Source organism: Macrobrachium nipponense, chromosome 31 (genome assembly GCF_015104395.2).
Source record: "Macrobrachium nipponense isolate FS-2020 chromosome 31, ASM1510439v2, whole genome shotgun sequence".
NCBI lineage: Eukaryota > Metazoa > Arthropoda > Malacostraca > Decapoda > Palaemonidae > Macrobrachium > Macrobrachium nipponense.
The window spans coordinates 14,823,277-14,835,717 of NC_061093.1; the positions used below are offsets into that span (position 1 = coordinate 14,823,277).

At 32.4% G+C, this 12,441-nt stretch overlaps 1 protein-coding gene across 1 annotated transcript in view; it reads right to left on the reverse strand.

Moving 5' to 3' along the window:
• Positions 1–11,517, reverse strand: part of LOC135206768 (mucin-2-like) — a 44,140-nt gene extending 32,623 nt beyond the window's left edge. The window contains exon 1 of the mRNA XM_064238263.1: positions 11,314–11,517. Coding sequence (XP_064094333.1) covers positions 11,314–11,517 — 204 coding nt within the window. The remainder of the gene's footprint in view (positions 1–11,313) is intronic.
• Between the last annotated feature and the right edge of the window lie 924 nt (positions 11,518–12,441).

Here is a 12,441-nt window from a genome sequence, read left to right on the forward strand (position 1 = left end):
CCTTCATGAATATGATTAGCAAAGTAACTCCAATTCTCTGCAGCATCTATATTTGCTTCTCTTACGAATACTATGATTCCACGAGTACAATTATTGAGATATACTTCATTATTAATAAGTAAAGGTATAAGCCACGAAGGAAAAATAAACAACGGAATTTCTGTGAGACCTTTCGACGTTCAATGTCCTTTACTCAGCAGATAAACTTTATCTGCTGAGTAAAGGACGTTGAACGTCGAAAGATCTTGCAGGAACTCTGTTGTTTATTTTTCCTTCGTGGCTTATACCTTTATTAATGGATTTATCACGTTCCAGACTATCGTGATTCAGTTATACTTCATTATTAGTGTTCATTCACAAGCAGCAGGAAACTGTCGTTTTCATTTATTATGCATCATGGAAAATAGCAATATTTCAAAGCAATAAGCTAAATTCTGGGTCCGGGTTCTACGTGGGATCCTCAGCAAAAGCTACCCAATTGCTCCTAGGATTAACAGGAGACAGAATCAAAAAAGTAGTCCTTATAAAATCTCATTTAAAAAAAAAGTAAACTATCACTTTATATCAAGTAAGGAGGAGACCTAATTATATGTACTGATAAGAATGAAATTGGATTCAATGAAAATAACGAAATAGATTTGGAGGCTACAAGCCAAGCACTAAAGGAAGTAGACAAATAAAATAATTTTGAAGTCTTCAAAAATTAAATAGCATCTAATTTTATTTCACGTAAGTTTGGCAGTCAAGGCAAGTACTGGGGCGCTCTCGGCCACTCAGCGCTTTAGACAGTGAAAAGAGGGAGTTTGAGGGGTTGGAGAGCAGGATCACGATATCCAGAAGACAAAGGAGATGAAGTACGAGGACCTGAAGGTGGAAATGGGAGGAACCCGATCAGTTTCATTAAGTAATAGTTAGAGATGTTGACTTAGCAAAATTGAAGGAAGCCGGAATGGAGGTAAAAGTAAAAGTTAAAATTTGGTTGCAGCCAGGAGCCGAATGGACGCTGCAAACACTATTTAGTGATGCCTACAGTGCCCCGTGAAATGCACTGACTGCATTATTCCCCTACGGTAGCTGAATGGAATGGAATTACTCTTTTGTGGTAAAACGGACGAGAGATCCAACAAAGTAGGGGTATCCTTGCCCAAACTGGGTAGGCATGGCGAACTAAGACAAGCGTAGTTAAGACACTCAGGGTATCATGCAATTCAACTCGACGTCATATAACAATATTGTCGTTTCGAAAAAGGTACCGTCTCAGTATAAAATAAAAAAAGGTAAGAAAATACAAGTAAGAAATCTCTATAAACTCTGATGTGTCCCCAAAAAACTTATAAATATATATATATATATATTATATATATATATATATATATATATATATATATATAATAAATACATATGCGTGCATGTGTACATATATATTATATGAATATAATGTATGTTCCATATAAAAAGGGTTCTTCCCTTGAATAATGATAATATTAGTAATAAAAATAATAATAAGAGAATTCGTATCTAGGTGTGATCCGCTATAGATACCGACACACAGACTCTTGCTACAGTCCTCCTACCGACTCGTCTCAATGACTTGCGAGAAGGTCGAAATGTCACGTGAATACCAGCTATACCAGCATCAACACCAGCTGTAAACCAAAGACGACCCCGGCCTGAAATTAAACTACGCCTACGGAATAATACCGGCACTGGTTACGACCCCTGCTTAACTTGGACCTGAGTTCCTATGATGTTAATACCAGTATAACAGAATCCTGTTTTAATAATAATAATAATAATAATAATAATAATAATAATAATAATAATAATAATAATAATAATAATAATAATAATACTTTTATATCATTCCACCAAATCTGGGAATTTATATGTTTGTTTGACTTCCTGATATCATTTCTCGTTTTCTTTAGATGCCATCTCCTTTTCCTCGTGCCCACTTCTCTCTCTCTCTCTCTCTCTCTCTCTCTCTCTCTCTCTCTCTCTCTCTCCTTTTAAACCTATCATCACGTCGTTCCATGCGACCAAACAGAGTTGATGCAAGTGCTTTCATTGCACCAAAGTCATCTAATTGCAAGGAATCTTTATTTTCGCTTTATTTTCTCTTCCACATCTTCCACTTCACACCTCACATCATCCGCTGATGTTATCTCACCTGGACGTTGGCCATTTATTCTTTTTTTCTCTCTCTCTTCTTTCGATTTCTGTGTATTTTCTTCCGCTTGTGTCATTGATCGGTCTCTTTGACAGTTCTCCGTTCGTCTGTCTCTACGAGCTGTTGTTCAGTGACTTATTTTCTGGAAATGTAGATCAAAATTCTGTTGTTTTGTCTTTTTAGGGCCCTATTTTTCCTTTCTACACTGTTATATTTATGTATTCTTTTACCATATGGTATTTCGGATAACGAACAGCTATTATATTTACAATTCAAAAAATTCACAATGAGTCAAGTTTAACGTCAACCTATTTATGAATCATGATGATCGCTTTCAGAAGCAAAGTGGTGCATTTTTAGTGACCAAAGGCTCAAGAAACATTAAATCTTAAAGGAAGTACTAAAAAAAAAAGGGACCGTTACGAAAGGATCAAGAAATATTAAATCCCAAAGCAAGTGCTTCAGAAAAGACCAATACATAATAATTGGTCAAACTTGTGAATTGTGTTCTTCTCAGCATCAAAATCAAATAAACAAACATATATAGACAAAGCATGAGAAACTGATTTCCGATATTTACCAAAAATCCTAAGAACTAATTCTTCACTAGCAACAAAAATAAAGTATTTAATCAATGCTGCATCACTATTGTTGTATGCAAAAACTATATTTTGAAAGAATGGAAGAAAAAAAAATGATTTCAAATGGGAGCTGAAAAGGACCGTCGTGCAAGCGGTCATAAGCTCCAAATTTTGTTTTCGAAAAAGAAAACTAACATGCCGGTTTTGTCTGTCCATCCACAATTTTTCTGTCCGCCCTCAGATATTAAAAGCTACGGGGCTACAAATTGGTATGTTGATCATCCACCCTCCATTCATCCAGCATATCAAATTACAGCCCTTTAGCCTCAGCAGTTTTTATTTTATTTGAGGTTAAAGTTAGCCTTCATTGTGCGCCTGGCAACGATATAGGCCAGGCCACCACCGGGCCGTGGTTGAAGTTCCATGGGCCGCGGCTCACACAGCATTATACCGAGAACACCGAAAGATAGATCTATCATAGGTGGCCCTGATTATACAATGTGCAGAAAACTCGATTGTGTTGAAGAAACTTCTATGCATTTTTTAAGTTGTTAATCATTTTTTTTTATTTCTCTCAAAATTTGTTTTGGCTCATACAAGGAACTGTGGATTTCCAAATGTTATACGAAGGAATGTTGACCGTACAAATTCCTTATTTCACAGGATAAGCAGACCTCGGTGATTGAAGTCTTGAGCGAGACACAGCTGGGAATCAACAAGATACTAAGTTCCCTTCTTAAGGACCAGAAATGGGAACAGTTCTACAGACAAAAGCATCGAGTTTAGGAACCGCTCTGTAGACAAAAGTATCGAGTTTAGGAACCGCTCTGTAGACAAAAGTATCGAGTTTAGGAACCGCTCTGTAGACAAAAGTATCGAGTTTAGGAACCGCTCTGTAGACAAAAGTATCGAGTTTAGGAACTGCTCTGTAGACAAAAGTATCGAGTTTAGGAACCGCTCTGTAGACAAAAGTATCGAGTTTAGGAACCGCTTTGTAGACAAAAGTATCGAGTTTAGGAACCGCTCTGTAGACAAAAGTATCGAGTTTAGGAACCGCTTTGTAGACAAAAGTATCGAGTTTAGGAACTGCTTTGTAGACAAAAGTATCGAGTTTAGTAACCGCTTTGTAAACAAAAGTATCGAGTTTAGAAACCGCTCTGTAGACAAAAGTATCGAGTTTGGGAACCGCTCTGTAGACAAAAGTATCGAGTTTAGGAACCACTCTGTAGACAAAAGTATCGAGTTTAGGAACCGCTCTGTAAACAAAAGTATCGAGTTTGGGAACCGCTCTGTAGACAAAAGTATCGAGTTTAGGAAGGCACTCTGTAGACAAAAAGTATCGCGTTTAGGACCGCTCTGTAGAAAAAGTATTCGGGAGTTTGGGACTCTGTAGACAAAATATCGAGTTTAGGAACCACTCTGTAGACAAAAGTATCGAGTTTAGGAACCGCTCTGTAGACAAAAGTATCGAGTTTGGGAACCGCTCTGTAGACAAAAGTATCGATTTTGGGAACCGCTCTGTAGACAAAAGTATTGAGTTTGGGAACCGCTCTGTAGACAAAGGCATCGAGTTTAGGAACCGCTCTGTAGACAAAAGCATCGAGTTTAGGAACCGCTCTGTAGACAAAAGTATCGAGTTTAGGAACCGCTCTATAGACAAAATTATAGAGTTTAGGAACCGCTCTGTAGACAAAAGTATCGAGTTTGGGAACGGTTCTTTAGAAAAAAAAGTATCGAGTTATTATAATTGTTCGACTTCATTAGTGAAAGTGTGTAGTGAAGTAACAGAAAGGGAAAAAGAAAGTACTAAAGAATGCCTAAGAATAATAAGGAACTGTGACCTCAATCGGGAAGCTGTTAATTGTCAACAGTGGAAAATAGCTTGCACCGTGACTTTACTTCTAAGAGTTATATATAAAGTTTACGTGGTTATCTGTGAAAAAAACTTTATGAAACGATGCTGCCTCAGTAGTGTTTCCGTGTGTTTGTGTGTGTGTGTGTGTGTGTGTGAGAGAGAGAGAGAGAGAGAGAGAGAGAGAGAGAGAGAGAGAGAGAGACTTTTCATTATATAATATGGCTCTAATAATTAATTCTAAGGACTTTTACTTGTATCAGTAATTGAGCACATTTGAATATAAAGTGAAAAATGCTCCGAAGAATCAATCGAGTTTTCTGTACATCGTATAATTAAGGCCACCGAAAATAGGTCTACCTTTCGGTGGTCTTGGTATAATGCTATATGAGCCGCGGCCCATGAATCTTTAACCACGGCCAATGGTAGCTTGACCCATACCGTTAGCAGAAGCACGATTATAGCTAAATTTTACCTTGAATAAAAAAAAAATACTGCGGCTAGAGGGCTGCAATTTGGTATGTTTGATGATTGGAGGGTGGATGATCAACGTACCAATATGCAGCCCTCTAGCCTCAGTAGTTTTTAAGATCTGAGGGCGGACAGAAAAAAGGGTGCGGACAGATAAACAATGCCGGTACAAGTTTTCTTTCCAGAAAACTAAAAAGCAGGAAATATTCAGTGGCTAAAGCATATGAATGAAGTGTCAAGATGATTTAACTTATTGGGTGAATTGCAAAATTTGTTAGGAATTAAGTGACGTTCGTGATTTATTATGATCTGAAGTGCTATGGTCTAACGTCAGATAGTCAGAAGAGTTATTGAGCATTGCAGCCAAAGCACTATCGAAATAAAATCATTCGAATTGTAAAGATGATATTAAAGTGAATTGGAATTATTTTGCGTAGGATGGCCTTAATTCTATATTAGCATATAAAACCGTGTAGCTAAAATGCTAGGAGTCTCAAAATACGTAAGTTAATATTGTGAAACTGCATCTGAGCAACGAATGTAAACTGTAAATAAAGACATGAATTAAGGCCGCGTCCTGAAACTGAAACTGAATCAGACACGGGTTTCATAAAGGGTTCAATTAAATCGGCTGCAATTAACTCTACTGATTAAGCTTTTTCATGGGCAGGATTCATGCGAGCTTTTCTGAAATGTATCAAGGAAGGAGGGTGAACTACTGCATTACTTTAAGGTGAATCATAAGCTTGAATACATACGTTTGTATTATACAAAGGCGAAATGATTATTTATTTTAGGCAGTGATTATCTCCGTGAACGAAATATCTTTAACATCTGGTTTACTTACTAAGGTTGGTTACATAAGGCGGGTGGACTCCCCGAAATGACAATGCGTTATAAGATCAAGAACCTATTTCAAGCAATGGAACCTTTTTAACCTTCGGAGTAGCTCTACCAGTTTGAGAGACACAACTGTGGTATCCAATGGCTGTCTTTCGAACTGCTATAGCTACTGAGAAGGGCAGCTGGGTTCCATAGCTGTATTGTCATCTTATCTTTCAGCTGAAGTTCTGGCTACGGCACGGGTTTAAATTGACATGTATTTCTTTAATGAAAACGACTTCAAATAACTTGAATGTTTATCAAGTGTTCAATAAAATTATCTTTGCTTGTAAGCACATCTGATAATTCACTGTATTCAAACTCGAAGGGTTCTTCTGACACTGTACTAAAGTCTATTGCATATGTATATATATATTATATATATATATATATATATATATATATATATATATATATATATTTGTCTACTAGAAAAAACTTGATTATCACTATATATATATATATATATATATATATATATATATATATATATATATATATATATATATATATATATATATATATATATATATGTAGTGATAATCAAATATTTTCTTTTTTTCTATTGAACAAATATAGTATATATACACACACACACACACACACATATATATATATATATATATATTATATATATATATATAATATATATATATATATATATATATAATATATATATATATATATATATATATATATATATATATATATATACGTGTGAGTGTGTGTATTTATATAGAGTGATAATCAAGTTTTTTTTTAGTAAACAAAGATTTCAGTTTTTTTCTAAATTCAGTTCATGTCCAAAAAGGCCCGAGTTTATTTTTCAGAAGTAAGAAGGACAAAGCATTTTTCAAACCATGAACTTTTAGGGGAAATAATAAATAGTTTTAAATGTTATCTACCTGTGACAGTATCTTTCATATTCTGAACAGTGAAATAGCCACCAGCAAATACCCATAAACTAACTTCAAGTAACAGTATCGTTCATATTGTGCAGTGAAATAACTAGTAAAGTAATTGCAAGTAACGAGTAGGCAATATCTTTCATATTTTGTAATGAAATAAGTACCTATAATACTGTTCATATTTTGCAGTGCAATAACTACCTGTAAATTAAAAACCTGTAACAGTATAGTTCCTATTATGCAGTGAAATAATTACCTGTAAAGTTACTATATGTAGGAGTATCTTTCATATTCTGCACAGTGAAAGAACTACCTGTAAATTAACTACTGTAAATTAATTACTGGTACAGTATCGTTCACATTTTGCAGTGAACTAACTACCTAAAGTAACTACCTAAAACAGTATAATTCATATTTTGCTGTGAAATAACTACCTGTAATACTGTTCATATTATGCAATGAAATAACTACCTGTAAACTAACTGCCTGTAACCGTATCTTTCATATTCTGCACAATGAAATAACTACTTGTAAAGTAATTACTGTAACAGTATCTTTCATATTCTGCACAGTGAAATAACTACTTATAAAGTACCTACCTATCACAGTATCTTTCATATTCTGAACATAGAAATAACTACCTACAAAGTAGCTACCTGTAACAGTATCGTTCATATTTTGTAGTGAAATAACTGCATGAAAACTAACTACCTGTAACTCTAACTTTCATATTCTGAATGGCAAAATAAGTACCTATAAAGTAACTAACCGTAACAGCAATACATAGTTATTTCAGGGAGTTCCCTTCCCGTGTATAACCAACCTTCCTAACCCATGCCCCAAATAATGGGGATAATATTTCACTCACAAAAATTATCACTACCTAAAAATAAAAATAATTTCCCCTCTGTATAATACACACGTAGTTATTCAACTTTATAATTCACCCTCGGGGAATACGGTAGTTCACCTTTCTTCCTTACACATTTCAGAAACTTGAATTCCTCTAAAAAAAAAAAAAAAAAAAAAAACTAATCAATATAGATAACTGCAGTAGATCTGTTTCGGTTTCAGGACGCGTATACCTTACCGACGGACTTTCTGAAAAATCGAGCCTTTTCATTTCCGATTTACGCTGGTTATTCCACACGCAGTTTTCCTGCATTTACAACAGCTAGAATGGCATTATTAACATTGAAATATTTACGAAAAGACGGTTGAGGTTCCTCGCTCAGACTATCCCAAACGACCAGATTTGTAAAGAAAGCATAAGACATTCAACGTATAAGTTTATATACTAAAAACATATTATATATATATATATATATATATATATATATATATATATATATATATATATGCATGTATGTATGTATGCATATAATGTATGTATACATGTATGTATGTATATATATATAGATATGATATAAGATATATTATATATATATATATATATTATATATATATATATATATATATTATATTTATACTATATATATATATATGTATGTATGGTATATATGTGTATTTTTGGTATATAAATATGTATGTATGTATGTATATATATATATATATATATATATACATATATATATATATATATAATATAATATATATATATATATATATAATATATATATACTACATAATCTCCTCAAAACCGTATATATATGAGGCAAACTTCAAGTTGTAAGATCTAATAAGAGAGTTAAAATGCACCACTAACTATAGGTTTATTAGTAAGTGATATTACTATAAAATATCTAAAACGCTTTACTCAAAGTTATTTATTTACATCTCTAGAGATAATACGCCCCAAAATGAGCCTAACTATAATATCAAAACTATCCACAAATATACGATTTTACCCGAAAAATTATTAACAATTTCCCTTAATAAAAGAACAAGTATCCACGGTACTAGTAATGATTAAAAGTTAAAATAAGAAATATGCGATTTTATCTTTAAGATTATTAAAGATTTCCCTTAGTACCAGCAAGCTTTCTTTTTATTGGGAGGAATCCTATGGCGAACGGCTCAACCCTCCTATCAGACCCTATTATGACGAAGGCAAAAAATGAATAAATAAATATGTATATTAATCAATTCATTAATTAGTTAGTTAGTTAGTTAATGAAATAAATATAATAGATAAATTAAAATAAATACATAAATAAAATATGAAATGAAATAAATAATAATAAATTGATTATTCAATTAATTAACTACAATAAATAAATAGGCATAAAACATTAAATAAAAGCAATAAAAGTAAAATAAAAATCTATAAATAAATAAAAATAAAATATTTATATAATATAAATAGAATAAAAAATAAAATGAAAATAAAATAAATAATTGAATAAAAAAAAGAACATAAAAATTAATAAACAAAATAAATGAATAAATAAAATAAATAAGATATCACTTTAAAATTAAAAATAAATTTTAAAAAATTTAAAAAATAATAAAACACATTAAATTTTAAAAAACTTAAAAAAAATAAAATTACGGAAAACCAAATAATAAATTAAACAAATAGAAACTTAAAATAAAAAAATTAAGGATCAAATAATAATAAACAATAGATAAAATAAAATTAATAAATATAAAAAATACATAAACAAATCAATAAAAACAGGAAATCCTCATGTCTTAAAATGACTGCGTTTAATACCCGTGTTTAAATATGAGAGCATGGATTATCCCTTCGCTAAATTACTAACCAAATTATTAATCTGCACGCTTTCTTCCGAATGGATCCCATGAACTAGCGGTTCGATTCATCTCAAATTTCACTTAAACCTTCAAATGAACACGAAAGACTGAATAGATGTCTAATTCCTCTCAAATTTCACTTAGGCCTTCATATGAACACGAAAGACCAACAGAGAAAAGCCTTTTAAGATTCGATGAATTTGTTTCCGAGCAGTATAAAATTGTCCTCATAAGGTTCGACACTATGACCTGATTGTGACCTCTCATCCTGTTGTAGAAATTAACTTAATATTGTAGACTTATTCTATAGCAATATCAAGTCACAAGTCTACTACAAGTTTCATAATCTCTTCAACTTGATCTCTCTCTCTCTCTCTCTCTCTCTCTCTCTCTCTCTCTCTCCATATAAACATTATATATTATTATATATATATGTATATATATATATATATATACATGATATATATATATACATATATATATATACATATATATTATATATATATATATATATATATATATATATATATATATAATATATATATATACATATATTATAAAGAGAGAGAGAGAGAGAGAGAGAGAGAGAGAGAGAGAGAGAGAGAGAGAGATCAAGTTGAAGAGAATAAAAACGTTGTAGTAGAGTTGTGATTTAACGTTGCTTTAAAATGAGTCTACATATATATATATAATATATATATATATATATATATATATATATATATATATATTATTTAAATATAGTATAAACATATATATGCATATATACATGTATGTCTAAATATCTATCTATCTATCTATCTATCTATCTATCTATCTATCAAATCTTCATTATGTTTGCATGGCTATGTATACGTAAGCTTCTAGCTTACATAATTATTCCCAAAACTTTTCTTTAGGAACGTGCCCTTTTCCCAAATTCCTCTGGTTAGTTACTTGCATTTCAACAGATAATTATTATCACTACACTCAAATTTGATATCAAAAGTAATTATTAATATCTGCTTACCACGAGAATTACATTATTATTATTATTATTAATTAAACTTCCCATTTTTTAATTTTTTTTTTTTAAATTTATTCGATTATTGTATCAATATATTCTGTTTTACCCTTGATAAAATTTTGGAAACATCTTAGATTACGTTATATATAATATATATATATATATATATAATATATATATATATATATATATATATATATATATATAGATATATATATATATATATATATATAATATATATATATATATATATATATATATATATATATATATCTACAAATATCAGAACTGTCTACGACACTGTCATTAACAAATGCAACATAATAATAATAGTAATAATAATAATAATTATAATTATAATAATCACTGCTATTGATATCGAAACGATAACACTCCTTGTCATCAAGTAACCAAAAAAAAAAAAAATTAGGAGTTGCGTCGTCAATCAGCGTGGCTCATTTCAGCGTACCTACTCCCAGTTTCACCGAATCATACCTCTTCCCATCTCGTAACGAACTCCCACTTCTTTTGTTGAGCTCCTGTACCTCCTCCCCCTTCCCCTCCCACTACTAACCCCTTCCTCCTCCCCTTTCCCCCTTACAATCACCCGACCCAATACCATAAGCAAATCCCTTCAACATCTACGTTATCTTCCATCCCCTCCCCTTCCTCAACCACCCATCTATCTAATCCCTCCTCCTCCTCCTCCTCCACCTCCTTCCTACCAACAGCAGCACCAGCAGCCTGGCCTTCTCCCCAACCCCTCCTCCCTTCCTCCCTCCGCCTCTCCCACTAAGTCTCCTGCAGCAGTGGCAGCCGGGGCAGTACATCAGAAGTGGGAGGAGTCTGTCACCCCGCCCACTCTCGTGTTCGAGAGGCCCTGTGGCCTGGGATGCTAGGGAGATGAGAGTCAGTGTTGGTGTCGGCATGAGGTCGGACGGAGGTTCGCTGATGGTGGTCAATGGGAGGAATGGAGAGGGCCTCCGAGAGGGGGAAAGGAACGTAGGGGGTGGTCCAGGCGATCATGTCATGCTTTTGGGGAGGAAAAGGCGAATGAGACATTAGAAAGGATTCGTCCAGGCCAGCCAAACAGAAGGAAAGAGCGATGGAAATTGAAAGGGAATAATAATAAAAATCAGCGAAAATAAGTGTCACCTAATTAGGCAAATGCATGAAATAGGCTTAAAGGGAATATATAATAATAATAAACGAAAATAAGCGTTACCTGATTTGGCAAATGCATAAATAGACTTAAAATAATTAAGTTTATTGTATCCTGCTCACTTTTGTATAGAAATGAATCAACCACAATTTTGTTACCGACAAATTCATTTATGAAACGGAGCCAATATTACGCAAAATATATAAAACAAGGTCTACTTAAAGAAATATATCAATCTCTCTCTCTCTCTCTCTCTCTCTCTCTCTCTCTCTCTCTCTCTCTCTCTCTCTCTCTCTCTCTCAAATGTCTAACATTTGCCACGACTTGTGCAAAATCAATAATGAAAGTTGGAACTTTATTCGTTATATTACAAAAGAAAATTCAAAGTTTTAAAGTATTTAGACCATGATCACATTCCATTATAAAGCAATGAAAAGTGTTAAAATACTTTTTGTAAGGTACATTAACTTCGTATATATACGTACATGAGTTTCATTAAAGATTCCGTAGTTAACACAGTTACTTCAAAAATAAATTTGTTTCTTCCCTATTAACAACATTATTATTATTATTATTATTATTATTATTATTTATTATTATATTATTATTATTATTATTATTATTATTATTATTATTGTTGTTGTTGTTGTTGTTGTTGTTGTTGTTGTTGTTGTGTATTCAGAAACTGAAC